Source organism: Hydractinia symbiolongicarpus, chromosome 2, assembly GCF_029227915.1.
Source record: "Hydractinia symbiolongicarpus strain clone_291-10 chromosome 2, HSymV2.1, whole genome shotgun sequence".
Lineage (NCBI taxonomy): Eukaryota > Metazoa > Cnidaria > Hydrozoa > Anthoathecata > Hydractiniidae > Hydractinia > Hydractinia symbiolongicarpus.
The window spans coordinates 24,270,534-24,291,814 of record NC_079876.1 but is presented as its reverse complement, the minus strand read 5'-3'; the positions used below and the strand labels follow the sequence as shown (position 1 = coordinate 24,291,814).

At 33.8% G+C, this 21,281-nt stretch overlaps 1 protein-coding gene across 3 annotated transcripts in view; it reads right to left on the bottom strand.

Annotated features, from left to right (window-relative positions):
* LOC130630286 (receptor-type tyrosine-protein phosphatase S-like) overlaps positions 1-21,281 on the bottom strand; it is a 49,039-nt gene that overhangs the window by 17,825 nt on the left and 9,933 nt on the right. For all 3 annotated transcript variants that reach the window (XM_057443719.1, XM_057443721.1, XM_057443720.1), the window contains exons 7-9: positions 14,044-14,322; positions 11,644-11,931; positions 192-470 (exon numbers count right to left, since the gene is read on the bottom strand). In XM_057443719.1, the coding sequence (XP_057299702.1) occupies positions 192-470; positions 11,644-11,931; positions 14,044-14,322 (846 nt within the window). The remainder of the gene's footprint in view (positions 1-191; positions 471-11,643; positions 11,932-14,043; positions 14,323-21,281) is intronic.

Here is a 21,281-nt window from a genome sequence, read left to right as displayed (position 1 = left end):
AATTATTTGTTACAAAATGAGTCACCCTCGCTATAAAAGCAGCAGCTATTACCAAGTAAGCCGTTTATTACAAAACACAGTGCAGCTGTACATTTGATTCTGTTTTGACTAAGTATGTTTAATTATCCAAACTGACTTAATTCTATACACCTGAAGATGATTTGGCATCCAATTAAGTATTTTTACCGTACCTATGGCTGTGAAACGAAACATCTTCTCAATTTCACCAGCAGTGTTATTCGCTTTACATGTGTAATCGCCAGTACTGTCTCTTGTTACAAGATTGATGGTATATGACACTGCTTCACCTGCATTGCCAGTAGACAGTGCAGTGCTATTGCCACTTCTGTACCACGCTAAAACTGCTGCAGGAATTCCATAATTAGTTGCGTAACATGTCATATTAAATGCTTCACCAACTTTACCTTCATTTTTATCGGTAGGTTTTATGATAATTCCAGAGGCTTTAACTAAAGACAAAGCAAGAAATTTCTCTTTTATAATTGAATTTTCTATCTAAACCTTGTAGATAATTGTGCTTCGAAATTGTTGCACTTTTTTGTTAAACCAGTTTTTTTTACAAATTTATTTATTGCAGAGATTCGAGGGCTAAAAAGTTGTTTATTGAGCTGAAATAAAAACGTGTACTTGATTTCAAGTCAATTATTCTGCAAGCATCTTATACACTGTTTATTTTTACAAGAATAGGCAGGAAACATAAAAAACAAAAATTCGTTTTAAACAGCTTAAACAACAATAACTTCTTGCTAGAAAGAAATACTTATCAGATTATATATTAAACGACGCACACTTCAACATGTCAATGTCATCCTCTCCGATATAGTTCTCTGTATCATCATTGAAGGGTTAAAAGCGTAGCAAAACTAGCAACAAAAGCGTCTGATTACATACTTTGAGTTCACTTCGATCGCAAAGCACGACGTACTAAGCGTTGCGCGGTTGCCCCTCCAAGCGGCACAATGTCCATTGGAAACAGTATTGCGCGCGCAAATGAAAACAGGTGATAAATTTATTGGTAGAAATCATGAAAGTACGTCATTTTACAGCGCTTACAGCGCTCCTGAAAAGTCAAAAAGTTTGACTTCAAAAACAATCAGCGCGTGCAAAAATGCTTTTGAATATTTCACAATATTAAGCACTTTATTGCGTGCGCTCGGAACCGACGTGATAAAAGATTGAAGTGGACTTTTGCCTTTAAATGAACATACGCAATTGAAACAAAGTTGAACACACGAAATGATGACACACGCCTGATTAATAATCATGTACTTAATACATGATACAAATTGTGTTTTATATTGTGATAGCTGTGAGAATATCAAGACATTGTGTATTATTACTATCTCGCTTGCGAGGATAGTATTGCGTTTCAACTCCTAGCTATCTAACCAATTAACTGACCAACTAACTACGTCCAAAATGGTTAATTTCTACGTCATCAACGAGTTTCTTTTACGCAAACATTTTTTTAGAAAAACTGCCTTCGGGTGGATGCCAACCCACGACCTTAGGTCTCACGTTATGACGCCTTAGCCAACTGAGCTATTACGCCTTTTTAAAATATTTTGAATTTGACCGCTTTTATATTATTCATTTGTAAAATTGATTCGACGGCTGGGGAATTAACGCAAAATGACGTATTAATGCAAAATGCAAAAGTTTTTTAAATTTTTTTTGGCGAAATGATTCCTCTCAACGAGATAAAGTTGTGTTGTGACTTTCAAGTTCTAAGAATAATCCTAATGAATTTCCTCATTATAAAGATTTCAAAAAAATTTATCATAGTATCATAGCCATGCAATATATTCCTCATGCCAGGAACAGCTGTAAATTAATTTTTAGGTTTTGTGGAATGATTCCATTACATTTAAAACATATTGTTTCTGTGATGTGTATTTGAAATTGATATGTGAGTTTTTACTATTACTAATTTTGTCAAAAACAGTTTTTTCTCAATATTTAGAGAAGGCTTAATCATTTTTTTCTGAAAAAAAGTATGCATTTTTCGATTATACTTTTTTCACAAGTAAAATATTTTATGTCAAAACAAATGAACAAAAGTAGCCTTAACATTTGCTACCATAATTGATAACACTAGTTAGCCCGTGAAAAATCCACGGGTTCGCCGGTCCTTTTTACCGCATTGCGTGCTTCTCGCTATTGCGCAGCTAAGCCACCATTTTGCGTGACAGAAAGACAGACAGACAGACAGACAGACAGACAAACAGACAGACAGACAGACAGACAGACAGACAGACAGACAGACAGACAGACAGACAGACAGACAGACAGACAGACAGACAGACAGACAGACAGACAGACAGACAGACAGACAGACAGACAGACAGACAGACAGACAGACAGACAGACAGACAGACAGACAGACAGACAGACAGACAGACAGACAGACAGACAGACAGACAGACAGACAGACAGACAGATTATCAAACAACGATTATCAAACTGGGTGATTAAAATTGGGTGATTAACAACGATTATCAAACTGGGTGATTAAAACTGACGTTACTAATCATTGATGTCTGAGTAACTTCTTCCTGACAATTTATCTACCCCAAAAATTTTAAAAAGCGAAATCCATTGATCTCTCTTCTCACCCGTACCATTCCAAATGCTCCACAGAAAAGTTTTGGCAATTTTTTTCAGAAGCCAAATGGGAGCTGATAAGTAAAACTACGGATATAACTTTGAAAAATTGGTGTGTATAAAGTTGTAAATAAAACAAGTAATAATCACTACACTTTACGACGTTTCGGCCGTTCGACGGCCATTTTCAAGTAAACGAATAGTTATTAGTAAGTTAGTAATTTATGTCAAGGTGATTTTATAAAACTTCTTTCCTTGGCCACACAAAACTCCTATTTCACGTAGGACAGTCAGTTATACAATCAATTCGATAGTGTTGCCATGGGTTCACCTCTTGGCCCTAGTTATAGTAAATTTTTCCCCGATGAATATAAAAATGGTTTAGATCTTACACTGATTTTCTGAATCTTCAAAATTGTTTCAGAGTTTTCAAGGATTTATTTGGAAATGCAGAATCTTAGAAACATACTGTTAAAAAATGGCTATCCCTCAAACCTGATCGATCGATGTATTAAGTCCTTTCTCGACAGAATGTTTCAAGATAAAAAAGTTGTCATCAATGTGCCTATGATAAAAATTTTTATTATTTTACCATACTTAAGTAAATTATCCTTGAAACTGCCATCTCAGCAGCCACTGTATGAAGCGTTTTTGAAAAACAGAACTTACTCAAATGAAAACAGATATAAAAACTATAAAAATACTTTTAAAAAACTTAAAAAGCGAGCAAAAAAATTATCATGCAGATTTTGACCTAGCGATAGAAAATACCGAAAAACCTGGAGCGTAATTAAAAAAAATAATTGACAAAGCTATAGATCACATTTCCAGAGCGTCCTATCATTAAAAACGAACTTACATATCAAAAAATAAAATTGCTAACAAATCTAACGATTTTTTTTATCATTGTTGGACCAGAACGAGCTGCAAAATTCTATTTTCTACAAAAACCCGCAGCTCTTACTTAAATACTTGCGATACTTAAATGAGTGAATCTGAACTTCCGAGAAAGGAAATGTAAAGTGCTTTTTTATCATTGTAACCAAACAAAAGCTCAGGGCTTGATGACAGTAGTGTAAATATTGTAGAAGAGTATATGACATTATTGAACCATTTCTATCTTATTTCTTTAGTTTACTTAAAGTATGGAAAGTTGCAAGACCAACAAAGAAATAGAGTAATATATTTTAAATCAGGAGAAAGCTCCGAATTCACTAATTATAGACCTATTTTAGTATTGCCATGCTTTTCCAAAAATTCTTGAACGGATAAAGTATAACCGTCTCTACGACCATCTGGTGCAAAATGATTATAACAAACAACAGGTTATATAACAAACAATTTGGTTTTCAAAAGCATCATTCAACGGGCCATGTAGTCATGGAATTGATAAGTGAATTATCAGAATCTTTTAATCAAAGGTTGTTTGCCCTAGGGGCAAATTGATACCGTAAATCAGAACATTTTATTATCTAAACTAAAATCTTCAAACCATAGCATAGCGTACGACAATACAAGGACGCCCGTTTTAACTAATAGAATGCGGTATCCGGTGACCCACATGAATCCATTCTTGGAGCCTTACTGTTTTTGATTTACATTAACGACTTACACAATTCTTCCAAAGTGTTGAAATTTATTTTATTTGCCGACGATAGTAATCTTTTCTCCTGTCATACTAACATTAAATATCTCTTCAAAACGGCTAATCAAGAACCTGCGCACATAAACGAATGGTTTAACGCAAATAATTTCTCCCTCAGTATAAGTCAAACTAAATATATACTATTCTATGACCGTTACAAAATTCAAATTACCTTTACTTAAAGTAAACAATGTTAGCATAAAGAGAAAAAAACAAAAAATTCTTTGGCGCAGTTTTAGATAAATCATTGACATGGAATGAACACGTACATACTCTTGATAATTAAAGGTCAAACAATACTCAAGTCTTCATTGATTAAAAACCTTTATTTTTCCTTCATACACAGTTACTTATCATTTTGTAACATATGTGGGCAAATTATAATGTAAACAAATTTAAAAAATTACATAATAAACAAAAATGCTTGCCGTTTTGGTTTAGACAGACATGCACCAACACAACACATACTTCGTCAAACTGGGATTTTAAACGTCTATCAATTAAATATGTATCAAGATTTACTTTATATGTATTTTTTACTACTTAATTTAATTACAACAGAAATATAATACCAACTTTTCAAAATATAATTATGAAAACCAAAAAATTTTAAGGAAAATGCAAAAACAAAATTATTAGCGACGGAACTTATAAACATTTATAAATACTTTAAGATACACACTCGTCATTTTTTAATATACTCATAGTGCTGTGTTCTTCCTGCGTGCGCAGAAATGGAGGTAACGTGTCTGCTTGGTTTGTTTACATCGGGCATTACATAATCACTAGAAGCGCGCGCAAGTAAATATCTGGACTGTGATTCCATCTATCAATATAGTTAGAGTTTCTTTTTTACTATATTTGTTATTTATATTTAATATTAATTTAACTTTTAACTCTTTCTTTTTGATTAAAAACGGGGCTTGGTGATAAGACAACTCGAGACTTATTTTTGCTCCAGCCATTATTGTATATATTTAAAGAAAACTTTAACCTGTAGTATTTATTTAACGGCGAAAATATATATCTGCTAACCTACTTGGATTCATCATATAGATCTTGAAGCGTTGATCACGGAAATTTATAGCTTCATGTACTTATGACGAACAAATCTAGAGATGTTGGAGTTTTTGATGACGTCTTCAACCGGTCCATTCCGAATCGGATTCGGGAAACCCAATTTAGTCTCAGGTGGTCCCTAGTTACCCACGCTATAAAAAATAACTGACGTCACCACCTTGTTGTAAAGTTATTTGGCCTTAAAGTTTTAATTGCATTGTAATAGCATTGTAATAAATCTGAATTAAGATATATTGATGTCAAATTAATGTTATTGACGTTGTTGCAGTATCGTCAAAAAAGTTAACAAGAAAGACGTAAATTTTTCGGCTACATCAAAGGAAAATAAATATATTCACTTTGGTGGTTACGGACGGACACAACTTCCGTATTAATATAAGAGACTAGGCGATAAAGCCCGTACAAAAATCCACTTAGGCATAAGTGTCACTGGAACTATAATGAAGTTAGCAAGATAGAAAATTATTAGGGAATTTAGTTTACCCGTTTCCTATATTGCTGGTTAAAATAAGGTATGTTTGAGGGGATATTGGGTGTTAAAAGCTTTTTGATGATGTCATTAACCCTGAAATTTGAAGATGAGACCAGCATATCAAAAGACTTATACAGTGGTTTAGTTCCATAATATCAGGGATGTGAATGTCGAAAACCTGGTCCTTTGCGACTCTATCTCTGCAAACAACGAGAGGTATGTGATTGGGTATCTTGCCCAAGACAAGCTATCTCCGCTTTAAAAAGACTCATAAAAATACCTACTCTCATGATATCTCCTATATGGCAAGGTTTCTGCGTTAACCATGTCGTTTAATCTGGGCATTATCCAGAGTGGTTAAATAAACACTCCTAGACATTGGATAAGATAGAGGCTTTGGAAGGACATTGCTTAAGCAACATAAGTGTGAAGAAAGACCGGTACATTAACCTTAAAGTTAAGAGCGAGAGGGCAACATCAGAACCAATTTTCACAAGGAAAAAAAACTCGAGGAATGTACAGCAATAATCAAACTGGCGAGTGTATATAGACAGGGTAATTACTGTGCACACCCACTTGAAAGAATATAAGTACAAGGAGGTTGTGGTACATGGCGCTAGCTACTTTAGCGACTCCGACAATGATGACGAGATCTTTTTGTAGTAAGAATCTGTGAGTAATGACTACCCAGCCAAATATTTTGTAAAATCGTACGGGCAAGTACTAATATTATTAAATTGTTAAAATTATAAAGTAAAAAAAAAACGTGCATGTAGAATATTTTTGATGTACACAGATCTACGTCTGCCAAAACAATGGTTTGCAAGAATAATGTACTAAATGCATTTAAATTAAAACATCAATCAAGTGTTATTGTTCATTATTAAAAGTAAACACAGACTACTGCCATATATATTTTTTAAACAATTCTCATCTATTTAACATCGAAATAATACCAGGTATGCCTAAAGTAACTTTACTATTCCAAAAAACTATTTCAAAATTTCAAAGTCTAGTTCTTTTTTAGTTCGACATAGAAGACCCCATCTGTAGAATTCATTTTTGACCGAAAATATGAAATGAATATGAAGTGAATAAGTTTGCAAGACGCAACAGTTATTAATGTAAGGAAATATTTTTAGTACAAAACAAAAGATTGATGTTCGTATGATAAATTAAGACGGCTTATTTATTTAAGTATATTTTTGCATTCTATTGTAAATAGTAATATGAATGTACAATAATATTTATTAGCATATAATACTCAATAACTAGGGTTTGATGAAAAGGCTCAATGCCTTCTACTTGTTCCTGCTATTTTATTGTGACCCATTAGCGCATGTAACTTGTTATTATAGGCGAAATAATATTTATTATTATTATTTAGGTACATTTTCCTAATTAATTTCCAAAAACCTCTTTCTGTTAAACCATAATTCTAATAATATATAATATTAATCCCGTATTTCCCGTATTTGTTTAACTTTATGCCCTGAAAGTATTTAAAATTTCTAGCTTTCGTGACTTTCAGATTCTTTATCATCTTCTTCTTCGTCATCACTACTGTCAACTAACTGCATGCTTTGGCGTTCTGCAAGCATCAAGATCTCGAATGTTGGCTAAATGACCTTCTCTACTGTGGTCTTTGGCTACTTTTCGTCTACTTTAATACTCATGTAATAGACAGAACTCTTTTTAAGAACTATATACATCTAAAACTATGTAAAATAAAAACATTTTTTGAAAACTTTGTCATTACTTTTCTCATAAACATTAAAAAGTGTGATATTTTATAACACAAACCGTGATAAATTTTTGGTTGGCAATGTTTAATGTTTAATTGGCGAAGATTTACTTTTCTTGAAGTTTGATTAGCCGCAGTTGACAACAGGATTAGTTGCCAAAGATTCGGGACTTGAGATACATTGAAATGCGCTGGGTAGCAACGTAACAAACATGATATTTGCAGTTATCCACAAAGCAAGCTTTATTTTACCTGCATGGAGAATTATAGTGAACACGCAACATAAATTTTGGAAAACAGAAAACGCAGAAAAATGATTTTTAAGATTTGATTTTATGTCAGAAACTGCATGTTTTAACTGCGTCTAAAAAAACTACATAATAATGTAACAATACACTATAATCTATGTAATGTTGAGAATTTGACAAGAACTGAATTAAAAAAATCATTGGAAAAGAACGCAGGTTGTATAAGCGCTTTTGTTCAAAAATATTTTTTCCCTACTGTTAATTACCTCTTTTCACAGCATTATCTAAAATAATTTGTTGCATTGTTAAAAAAACTAATATTCTCTGTTCGAAAAAAGGAAGTACAAGTAGCGGGATAGTGGTAGAACAGTCGACTTGTAATGATAAGGTTGAAGATTCAAGTCTCCACTGCAGTGTACTTTAAATGTATTATTGTCAGTCCATCTGAAGCCATCTACTGACCACCAATGGGCTCGTGTTAAAGACGAGTAAGATAGAGCAATGCTGCGAAGATTTGTTCTTTTTTTATATGAGAACAAAGCAGAATTTACAACTACTACATGACCTAGTGCACTAGCAATCAATGCTTCTTCTATCATCGGTGCCGATGGCGTGAGTTAATAAATAAATGGCACCTCCAATTACGTACACAGCATTGAATACAACAAGTGACTCTTTATGAGAATGCCATTGGTGTAATATATAACAAATAATAAGCATGTTATAAAACCAGTATTGGATATAGCGATGCGATGTAGCCTTGCTATTCGTTCGTTTCTTTAACATTGTTATGCATAATATCCAAAATCTAATAATATAATGTTGAGGCGAACAGGGTTAAATAAAATGTACGATGTATTGCTGAAGCACTGTAAGCTACCAGTGTCTTTCTTGATATTTCCACGTCGATCATGATGTGTACAGTATAGTTCTGTGTTAATGCTTTCTTTTAGTATATAAAGCAAAATAGATATATAAATACTATACGTACTAATAGATTAGACTTTGTGCATCACTGAATATCGATAGAAAACAATACTTATAGTATATAGATCACAACTAACTTTTACCAATGCGATCTTGGAACTTTATTGTCGACGCCTTTACAAACAAATAGCTGCGTTTCATTGACAAGCAACTATCAGAATGTTCTTTAACTACCTACATCATAATACCCGTATGCGTCTGTCTTTCTGTCATGAAAAATTGTAACGGTGGCTTCTTCGATCTTGCTAGGTCCTTGAAAAACAGGGGGGGTTGAAATATTTTATTTTGTTATATGTTTATATGCTATTTGTTTTTATTCATTAATTAAAAAGAATAGTTATGGTTAACATTTTTTAAAAAATAGATGTCTTGTCAATGAAAACCTTGTCAGTTTTAGAACGAATTTAGTGTAAAGTCAAGCTGTTCTCTTGAAATCACTTTTAAAACCCTTACAGTAGCTTAACTAAAACAATACTTCTCTCTTATTTACTAATTGTGTTTTGCACCTGTCCCCTCTCCATTTGTTTATGTTTGTTTTAATGTTAGTGACGTTCACTGGTAGCTTTTACACTTTTAGTATCTTTTGCTATTGTGAAAATTTCTAGAAAGGTCTTTCAGACGAGATTAGTTATGAGCAAATTTTTAGTTTGCAGCGAAGTAGTACAGATATGGTTTGGTTACTTGTAATATTTACAAAATTAATTTGTCACACAGATTGTTATTAACTTGGCACAAAGAAGCATCAATATGTTGTGACTTAATTAGTGACAAAATATTTGGGTTGACATGTCATCACAGGAAGTGATGACGTTATAATGAGACGGTGGTTGGAGAAATATGTCTTTTTTAGAAATTCTCGTTTTTTTATCTTTTTTAAAATTAATTACAGTACTAGTCATTAAAAAAGTGATATAAAAATGTAAGATATTATTAGGAACATTTACAAGTGTTACCAAAGGATTTCTACAGGGAGAAAATGGACATTGATCAGGATTAATTTTTTTTTTGAGAAATCGATATTTGAGAACCTTGGTGTTAGTAGCTGTCATGAAATAAAACTTGGTATATCTATTAGCACATTCATGTCAGTAACTACTCAATCAAGGAAAATTGGATTGACAAGTGACAAGTCAAGTCCCTCGAGTGTGAAAAGTCAACACTATGGAGTAATTCGATGAAGATAGTTTTCTGTGAGAGAGAGATGGGAGAGATGTGCATATTTTACATGGCTGGCCTGACAAATATCGCGGGATATGCCCTCTCTATTATTTGTAGAAGAGGTCATGGCTTTCATGGGGAGTCCTAGAGTATTAAGTGCTCATTTTAAGCTAAGCAGACTCAATTAGGGTCCGCGCTCTGCGAAATAACTCCCTGCAACATCCAACGGCCCTCACATGGCTTGGTTAACTCGGGGCGATGGTAACATTCAGTCGCCTTTTTGAATTGCCGCTTAAATAAACAATTTTGCAAATCCAATTTTTAAGGTTTTATGTATTAACGAAAAAAAACTTACGAGGACCTGGCTTTTAGGAACATTTAGACTGAGATTTTGTCACAAATTAAACACGTTTACTGTTGCAATTCAGATATTCTTATAAGAAAAAATTATTATTACTCTTTGGATAAAAGCCTAAAAAATAGGGTGCCATTTAAAAAAAGGCTGTACCTTTTTTACGTTTGAAGATTTATGATAAGTTATATGTTCATCAATTCGCATTACTTACAAACTGTAAGTATTAAGGTTAACCACAGCAATGCTTGATACAAATGTACGATTATTGACAGCAGATGGACGCAGAGAGTGACAGAGAAAGTGTGACGGAAAGTTTGGAAATATTAATTTTAAATATCATTGTACGCAACAAATTACTTGTGATTATTAACAAAAATAACTACAACCCTAGAAAGAATACTTGTATACATGTGATAAGAAAACCCAGTCTTTTCATTATTCTTGAACTTAAAATCGCTTAACTGTCCCCTTCCATTCCCCTAAAGTCAATGTTGATCTCTACTACTCCAGGCTCGTGGATTACTCTGTTAAAATCAGTCAAACCTTCAACCTTCAACATTGATTTTTAGGAAAGGAAGAATTTTTAATAAAATTCCCAATATGTTTTTCCAGGGTTGTAGCTTAGCTGGCTACTTATTTGTTTTGTCTGATAGTTATGCTGGGTGACTACCATCATAACTATAAGCTAATTTTATTTTTTTGAATTGATCAGTGTAACATGAATTCCCACTGAGCGTTAGTAAATTGTACATTATGTTCTAAATTTACCAGGGAACAGTAAAGTATAAATGTGTTCGCATCATTCTAAGAACTTAGCTGGGTTTTAGGATTAGCTAGCTAACGCTTAAAATTTGCAATAGTTTAACTTTTTTTGCCACACTACCACTACCAAAACCCTCTTTATAACTGTGTTAACAACGATTTTGTAAAACTGCCAGTTAAAAGCTGTAAAAGTCAAATTTTTGTTGATACATTCTTCAACCTTCTGCATGTAAACAACTAGCATTCCGAAATTTGCTGATAACTAATCTCTTTTTCATGCTATTCTGCATTTCGTATGCATATTATGCAGAAGAAAATGGATATGGAATTAGGTCTATAGTAAAATATGTAAGCATAAGACCATAAGACTTAGCCACTCAGTAAATCATTAAAATGCTTACGTGCAGCAAAACGGACTTAAAAATACTTTCTTCGCCTAGCGACTGCATTTTCCAGTCAGTGACGCAGATAGTGGTATCCAACAACATAAGAACGGATAAAGTACTACAAAGTCTATAAGCAGGTATATGCAAGGGAAAGAAAGTTAACATCAGTTACAGGACTTACCAGCATCTCCTGTTGTTACATTAATAAATTCAGTAAACTGTCCTGCTCCAATAAGATTTACAGCTTGTACTCTTAGTTGATAATCTACTTCTGGTTTCAACTCTGGTATATTGTACATCAGGTTTGTTAGATCTGTTATATTTTTGTAGATAATCTTTCCATCTCCTTGGTATTGTAACGAGTAATATGTGATTGGTTTATTTCCTGTGTATGCTGGTGGTGTTATTGAAACTGTGATCGATGTTGGTGTTTTTGAAGAAACTTTCAAAGTTGGAGAATCTGGTTTATCTTAAAGAATGAAGTTAATATTTTGGTCAGCAAAATAGTCTATACTGGTTTATACATTACGAATTTACAAGAATAGAAGGAGTTGTGTTAAGAGTGCTCTTTATATCTTTCTCATTTATTAAAAAACTAGTATTTAGTCCCGTGCAAAAATCCACTATAGATACCAAATAAAACAAACAGCGAAATAGTGAGCGAAATTAACCATAAAATTCATTGTTCTTTTCTTCAAAACATTTTGTTGTTAAAGGAGTGGTCCCACGAAAAATCAAAAAAAAATAATTTCATCTTATTTTTTCGGAAATGTTTTATTTTTTATTATAAAAAACTTTTTTTTAAAAAAAAAGTTCTTTTTTTTCTCTTATTCGGCCCTTTTTTACAATCCTATTTAAATAGCCGTGACGTCATAGTTGGCGAATGGTTTTTTGTGTGTTAAGACAATTCAGCAAATGCAATGATATTCTAGAGAATCCAAGATCGTAATTTCATAATTAGAAATATTTATTTTATTTTATTTTCTATAATTATAATCACATATTATATATTATATATTGTTGTGTTTATTCTTCCGAGTAAGGGACATAGACAGCACCCTCTTCAGGGAAAACTTGTCTTATTTTTTACACAACACGCGACGGTATAACTCGGCGATTGCCTTTTCCAAGTCGTTAGAAAACGAACCAAATGAATAGCTTGTAAGCAGCAAACCGAAAAGATTTGTTTGTAGGCGTGTCTTGCAGAAATTTACCTCTTGTCTCGTGTAAGCATATGTCTTACCATGTGTCTTGACTTATCTTAAGTGTAGGATTTTATAGTATTTTATTAATTGTATTATATGTATAAATTTATCATAACTTATTTGCAAATAACTTTTAACCTTTTCTCTTTTATTTTTTTTTTTTATGGAGAAGAACCATTTGTAAATAATGGAACCAAATACATGATTATTAAGCATATTAAAACGAGACGAAGTTGCTTGAAATCCTCATTCTCAGTTATACATTTTATTCCTAAAAAAACAACGGATATTTGTACGATACATATCATTATTACTTCATATTTTAACAATACTTTTTATGTAGCTTAATCATATTTTAAAAAAATAATCATATTTTCATATAATAATCATCTTAATCATATTTTAAAAAAATATGTTTAAGCACATATACCTTGGGATTGTTTGTCTGTTAATGCATCCACTTCCGTGCAACAAAGACAATCAATCTCCCTAATTTCAATCTTGCAGTTATCGCACTTGCACCATTCGTTTCTCCCAACACAAAAACTTTCCCAATGTTTTACTAAAAATATCGTTTCTCTCTCAGTTACAATGTCTTTATTATTATCTTATTTAGTGGTCTCGAATTAAAAAAAGTTGCAGCCCTGTGCCTGTAAAAAGCTCATCAAAGGTTTCTATCTCATTACCACCGTCCTCATCTTCTCCAAAATTATTTTCTTCTTCAATAATATCATACTCTAATTCTTCTTCGCTGTGTCTGTGTTCATATATGTGATCTGAGTGTCAAGCTTTTCTTTCTCTCTTCTCTATCTCCCTCTCTCTCGAAACTAACATCGCCAATTATGACGTCACAGCAAAAGGTTCTTAATAAAAAGACAATCTTTGCGCATTGATTAAAAGATCAATAAACAATTTTTCGAAAAAAGAATAAAAACTGTATACTAATTGAATAGCGGAGAATCCAAAGAACAAATAAAAAAAAAATCGAAAATTTCGTGGGACCACTCCTTTAACTCCATTTAAAAGCAGGAATAAATAAAACCAATATGTTTTTCATATAACAGTAGACAATAGACACGTGTTTAAGGGAATAATAAAAATTAATTACCTGTCACTTTTGTGTAATAAAGTTTACATCATTACACAAAGGTTTTTATGAGAACAATAATATAAATTAACCGTGACTTTTTTAAAACCAAAATTTTAAATCAATTTTAAAAAACACACAAAAGACAGAATAAAAATAAAAGTGTAGCAAAAGTGACATGTTACCGCGACTGTTTCTTTAGAAAGAACAACACATCCACTTTGCCTGTCACAGACACACGGAGTTGGCGTATTATAATATAGATTGTAATAACAATTTAAGAACCTACCAATAGCTACAAAACGAAACATCTTCTTATTTTCACCAGCATTGTTTTTAGCGTTACATGTGTAATTACCAGTACTGTCTTTTGTTATAGGAATGATGGTATATGACACAGCTTCACCTGCATTACCAGTAGACAGTGCAGTGCTACTACCACTTTTGTACCATGTTAAAACTGCTGGAGGATTTCCATAGTCACTTGTGTTACATGTCATTGTTACTGATTCACCAACTCTACCTTCATTTATATCAGTAGGCATGATGGTAACCGCAGAGGATTCATCTAAATGCAAAATATAAAAAAAAGTATTTTTTTTGTTCTTTGTCCATAAAAAAAGTACTGACATCATCAACCGCAATAAATATATAAAAAAAACTGCGTCATCTTAGCCCTTACTTTAAAACGAGTTCCTTTTTTATCGAGATTAGTGAAGCACCGAGCAGTGCTAGCGCAGTGTAACATTTCTAAACTTTAGTTCTTGAGTTTTGTGAACAAACGTAAATTGTTTAGCAAGGCACAGAAATATTTTGAATTAATATATTGGGTCCAGTTGGTTTCGCCAATACCAACAGAAAAAAAATTCTTGTAAGATCTTTAGTGAACGGTTATATGAGTTTTAACATGGATGGAAAGAGACTACAACCAGCAGAAGCTTTAGAAAAACGAGCTAAACACACAGAAGTATGAAAAAGATTTAATTGTTACTAATTGCTGGAATGTTGTTAGCCAACATGTCCAAGAAACCAATAATTTAGTCTGTCATTTAACACAAACGGAATCTCGTAAAAACATCAATGTGGATCGTAACAATGAATACGATCTCTTTGTTTTATGAGATAGCATAGTTCCAATTATCACCGTTTTTTTAAAATGGTAAAGGGTAGAATATAATAATTTCGAACTCCCACGCTCTGTCTTAGTAATGGCGTTTCTTGTTCAGTTCCAGCCCCTATTTCTCAAAGTTTTAGGGTAAAGAAAATATATAATAGAAAATACTTTCTCTGTTACATCTCTGTAGCTTCGAGTTTTAGCAAGTATTGTTCTATTGTTGCATCTACGCATACTTAATTTTGTCTCATAGTAATGCAACAACTCTTGCTAAATTGCAACGTATTCTTAGCACATCCCAGGAAATCTCTTCTGTTGTCGCCACAACTAAGATAAGGCAGACTTTTAATCAGTTTAATGTTGCGAAATTTCTGCGAATTCGTCGTTTATTAACTCTCATAAGCAAAATGCTTTTTTATCTGTTGTTTTTGTTTCTAGCTTTTAAATTGATTGTTGATTTTTTTCCTGGTGACCGTCTGGTGGAAAGATGGCCTTTCAGAGATGGATCGAATAACCACGCGCTATTGGAGCTTTATCGGATATATTTTTGATACCATAAACATTCTAGTCGAAATCATTGACCACATGTCTCTTAATGATGGCTAGTATTGGGTGAAAATGGGGTCTAAAGTAACAGGGCTGACATCATATGAAAAGCCTTTATTAATATTTGGTTATTTTCGCGGCCAGAAAGTTTTGGGGATCAGCCCAACCGAGAAATTTTGGTAATTCGCGGGAATGAACTTTCGTCGATAGACAATTTCTAAAAACTAGCGGAAAAATACTTTCTTGTTCGTAAGAGAAAAATAAGGGTAAAAAAAATATTTTTCGTATATTCTCAGTGATCTCTACAACAACCCTTTTGTTTTTTTATTTTGTTGCAATCAAGATGAACTGAAGAAAAAAACTGACAGACATCTTTCGTTTTAAAAAATTTATATTTCTTTATTACTTTCATGATGTTCTTCTTCGTATTCTTCGATGTTTAAATAATGCCCAAAATCTCATCACTTCCAGGCTCTATGTATGTGTCCTTATTAGGATGATTTTAATAGTTGCTCCTCAATCAATACCGTTAAACCTCTAATTTAGTGCAGCAGAAAAATAATTATTTTGGCCATACTGCATTAATAACTAGAGGGAATAAATTATCTTCGTTTTAGCATTTCAAAACCCCACTAATAATTATAGGAAAACTAGATCACAACTGCATTACATTAGAGAAAAAATACTTTTTATTCATTTATTTTTTGTTTACAACATTTTTTTTTTATTTCTTGTTTTTAGCTTCTTCGAACCTAGCCCGATTCTCTTCATAATTCTTTATCTCCACTAATGTCTTTTCTTCGATTTGACGAAGAAGGTTTTGGTTTGGCGTTGTAAAGTGAAATTCCGCTTGCAATTCCAATCAAACATTTAGAAGGCGATAATGACGAAGACGATCCTTTTATTTTGCAGGTTTATTTTATAATGATGTTACTATGAAAAGAAAACGGGTAACTGAACTGTTTAAAACGAAATTTGTTAATTTAACTTTTTCAATCCGCACTATAATTAGAGGGAATTTTGACCATTACCACACTAAATTAGAGGAGAATCGAAAATTCCTTAAAACTCATTCGCATTAATAACAACAGTTTGTGTGATTATGACAGAAACTTTCAATTTAACTTAAAGGATATTGCTGATAAGAAAGTAAATATTTACCACTTCAGTTTTGCAGTCACTACATGATTGTAGTTAAGTGTAGAATCAAAAATGCAAGAATCTTAGCCTTGTGGGTAATTTTTGAAGCAAGTATGGAAAATGATTTATTTCATTTCGACTTTTTTATTGTAAAGACTTTTTCAAGTAGCAGATTTTCTGTTAATGATAACTTGAAAATTATACCGTTTGAAAATATAAAACAAAATTTGATAAAAATATAAAAAAGGAACAATCTTGTGGTCAGGCTGTTTTATTCCATCTCTGCTTTTAAAAATGCGATTTGTTTAATCAATCTTTGCAATTTGAAAACCCTGATCTCTTTAGCCTAATCTTTTCTGCGTTTTCACGGCCTACAAAAATTAATATATCTGTAATATACCCGTGTGCTCGTGTCGTGCCCAATATATGAAGACCGTAAGAGACAACAATACTTCGGTGACCATATTCCTCTCATCATAAATGTGGAGCGTGTCAGTCCATTACTTACATAAAAATTGCAGCTTTCAATTCATTTATATTGTTTTTAAATCAACCACGTCCAGGGTTTTTCCATATCGGTAATATAGACTGGTATCGGTTGGTACAATCTTAAACAAAAATTTTAAGATAATCTTCCACGTCGGGACCCACGAGGTCCCTGAAAGTTTTGAAAAATCACCATCCTGACGTCAGCATCAGCAACCAATAACCTAATAACGCTTTTTTCTTTGTATTTGTAGCTATTTAAAAAAAAGCTTCTTTTTTTTCGATCGATATTTACATATATTTGCCACAAATAAATAAATAAACCTACAACAACACCAAAATAAAATAAAAAGTTATTAACAATTTACAGGTCAACATGGTTTCACTTAATAATTAACAACGCTTGATTATTCAAGATCGAATGAGTGATACAACATTTCCGAGTTCCATATCTGTCAGCTGGTGGTCCCGAGCGAAGGATCTGCAACCTCTCAGGCAAAGTAGTGTTGATCGCAGCAGACTAAAGGAAATTTTAGTTCTAATAAACTTCGTGGCTTCTGCGAATCTGATGTTTCTTTTCTCTGAAATCATTTCAGACAGTCTCTGATAAAATCGTTTACACTCTCTTCCCATACCACCGTTTGTTGCAAAAACAAGGGGAGTTAATGTTCCATTTTCTACTTGCATAACTCTTTCGTTGTATCCTCTCTTCTTCTCTTCTTCGTTTTTCTTGAAGCATTTGTCAAGAAAAAGAACCTTGTATCTCCGAGCGTTGAGGTCAAAGACCCGTACATCTTAAAATACTCGTTGACCAGGGGTCCAAAAACCGACTGCGCTGACGTCTAATCGTGCTTCCTGTCATAAAATACCGTTTTGATAGATTCTTTCACCGCTTAAACGTAACAGCAATGGTTCCTTTCTCACATCTTTACATACTTCCTCCCGTAATTTCCCTGTAATATCTCGTATCTCATTGTGTCGTAAAGAGACGTAGCCACCTTTCTTGCATGATAACGCATGTGTAACATTAAATTTGCTTCCACACACGCATTCTGATGGAAGTTTCGGGATTTTCCAATCGTATCGCAAACGTAGAGCGTCAAAAAACTGCTCCTTGTTCAGATCATAGTTCAGCTCTTTAATTGGCAAAGTTGTAAGCCAATTTGATACACCACTCTCCATATTTGACTCGTTCAATCGTGCAGCTTCAGGTGTCATACGTAATTGTAGATTTTTCAACTTTTCCAGATTCTGTTGTCTCCGGTTGTTTTTCACTGCCGTCAATGATACTATTTCTTCATCAACAACATTTTTACGAAGAATTACGTTCTTCAAAGAAGCAGTTATGCTTTCTGAGTTTCGTAGCTCTGTGGGCGCTCGTTCAATGGGATTGATAATTCCCAAACCACCAAGTCGAGGAGGCAAAGACAGGAGTGTGCGTTCATCATCGTTCACAATGTGTCCGCCAGTAATAGCAGGTAGCAATCGATGTCGTATGATTTCTACAAGTGAATTCAGATAATTCTCAATCCCAGGTATTGTTCTGAGGAAGAATGAAAATTTGTGTTGATAACCACTTGTATAACAGGCATAAGCAGCTTGTGGCTGTGATAGCGCAATATCTCACCCAGTTCGTTACCATTTTTTCACAGTACTCCTTCCTAAAGCTGTCACTTCCGATCGAGGCGCCAAGATGTCTTTCACCATCAGTACATATCTGGATATTCGTGCCCTTAAAAGTCGCTTTCGCCAGTTGTTCGTGTCCTGGTTTTACAATTAGCCAAGATTTGTGAGGTTGTGGATTGTAACCGAACAATGGTCCAATTTGCATCAATCTATCCCACCAAACTTTCAAGTTTCTACATTTTCCACCTGCACTAACGTCATCAGCGAAAGCAGCAACAGTAGTTTCAAATATTCCGTCAGCCATCAGATTAAGTAGGGGTGTTAGACCAATTGCGTATATTGCCATCCCTAGCGGATCACCCTGCGTAGTACCCTCCTCGGATCTTATTTCTTTACCTCCAATGATGAAAAGCCTCGCATGAAATCTATAGCAATTGATGAAATAACATGCAATAGTCGGGCAAACAATCTTGATGTTGTGCAGGAGTGCTTCTCTGTTGATACTATTGAAGGCATTTGCTGCATCAACAAGTAAAACTGCCTCTGTTTCTTCACTGTCAAATACCTCCCTCATCGCGTGGATTGCCGCTTCACTGCCAGACTTCTGACCTGAGCACATCTGAATTTCCGCACTTGATTTAAGGACGTCTTTTTGAAGAACTGCCATCACTACCTTGCCACATATTCTTCGCAAGACTTCTCCAACACCAATTGGTCTTACTCCAGGTTTTTTGTCTAGAGGTACGAGTCTGCAAGCAGTAAATGCTTCAAGCGATTGATCTTGAACATTTTCTATACATAACTTCTTTACAACGTTGGCTATAGCTCTTCTTAAATCTAAACCGCATTCACCAAAAACCTTTGAGGTTAAAGGCTTTCTCCATCCATCTGCCTCTATCCCAGAAGGTCCGGAGCCTCCTTTTGTTACTTGAGCTGCTTTCAATACGTACGTGTCATTAATGACGTCATATACAATCGGATTACCCATTGATAACGGTCCTTGCAATATAACGTCTTCCTTCGCTTGTTCGCCTGGTGGATGTTTAACTCGTAATAAATTAAATGTTTCGTCATTTAAAGGAAGAATGCCACCTGCCATGTTGTTCACATTCATCGCAGAGTGCTTGAAAATCGCCTTTGTTCCACCATTCTAGTCTTTGTTGTAATGCGTTAACATGGTCTTTGCCTTTCGAGTTTTTTGACGGCTTCTGAAGTAACGTGCACTGCTTTTAACCCTATTCGGTCCGGGGTTTTTCGAACATACTATGACCAATCCGCCCCCAATAACTTTTCATAGGATTGTTCAAATTGAATCAAACTTGGCACATTTATAGTACGTCATAAAAGGAACAAAATGGCGGCAATAAATTTTTGGTTGCGTCAGCACATTTTCTGTGACGTCATCAGAAGCTTGAAAATTGTTAACAATGCCACTATCTGCTTAAAATTTAATTACTTTTGTTCTACAGCGAATTTTTACATTCTGTTTGAAGTTTCTGAAAGCTAAATAAAATTTGTTTAACATATCTTCCGGTTTTTACATGGATCGGATTAAAAATTGCCAAAAATTGCCCGAAAATCCGGGGTTTTTTTATTTTCAGGTAAAATCCGACAAAGTCGGGAAATCGGATTAGTCACGGGTCAAGATTATTCAAAATGATTTTTCTTGATGAAACAAAGTTGTGTTGCAAGTTTCAAGTTCTAAGGATAATCCTAACAGGAGTTATTATATTTTCCCCATTATAAGGATTTCATAGAGATTTTAGGGGTAGTGTCGAGTAATGGCCAATATCAAAGCCTCTGAAAGGTATGGGACCTAAACATTTAGCATGCAGGTGTCTAATAGATAAATGTCGAAACTCAGGAAGTATTGTAGCCATATAAGAAAGCAATCAGGAGTTATTAAAAAAAACCGTCAGGGGGGGGGCGGAAGTTAACGCAATACATTTGATTGGGCTATTTTCCACCCAGCTATTCAATAGTCTAGTTACTTCTCGAAGAAAGTTTTTTCCAGTAGCACCATTTGGAAGCATGAACAAATTTCGCCTCCAAAATACAATTTTCTCATAACAAGAATTAATTTGATCAATCGCATCTGTACCTCTAACGTTACCCCAATAAAACCGTTCTGGTTGCGTTTGTTGTAGAATGCGTTCATTCATATAATTTCGAGGGTCTGTAGATTGTTCTTCTGCTGGAAGTCCAATTTTAACTTTGCATTGCCGCAAATGTTGGAGCACTCCTCTGTGGGTTCTGAAACGTTTGTGGCACTGGTGACACGAAAATCGCAATTCGTCAATACCATTTGTATTTGCATTCCCATTTGTGTTGCTAACTTCATTATCCTTTCTGTTCATCTTCTTCTTTTACCGTATCGTAAACTTCTCGTGCATTAATCAATATGTTTCAGCAATTCTATGCGTAGAGACAATGCAGAAAAAAATTTGTCGATTTACCGTTAACGGAAAGACGTCCGCCATCTTTTGAAAACAATAGCTTCTTTTAAGTTGTCAAAAAAAGGTTCATGTTATCAGTGAAGAGTATAAATTATTTCAAGCCTAGGTCCAATCTGAATATTGACAAGTTTAGAAAATAGTCTGCGAGTTACTTGTGAT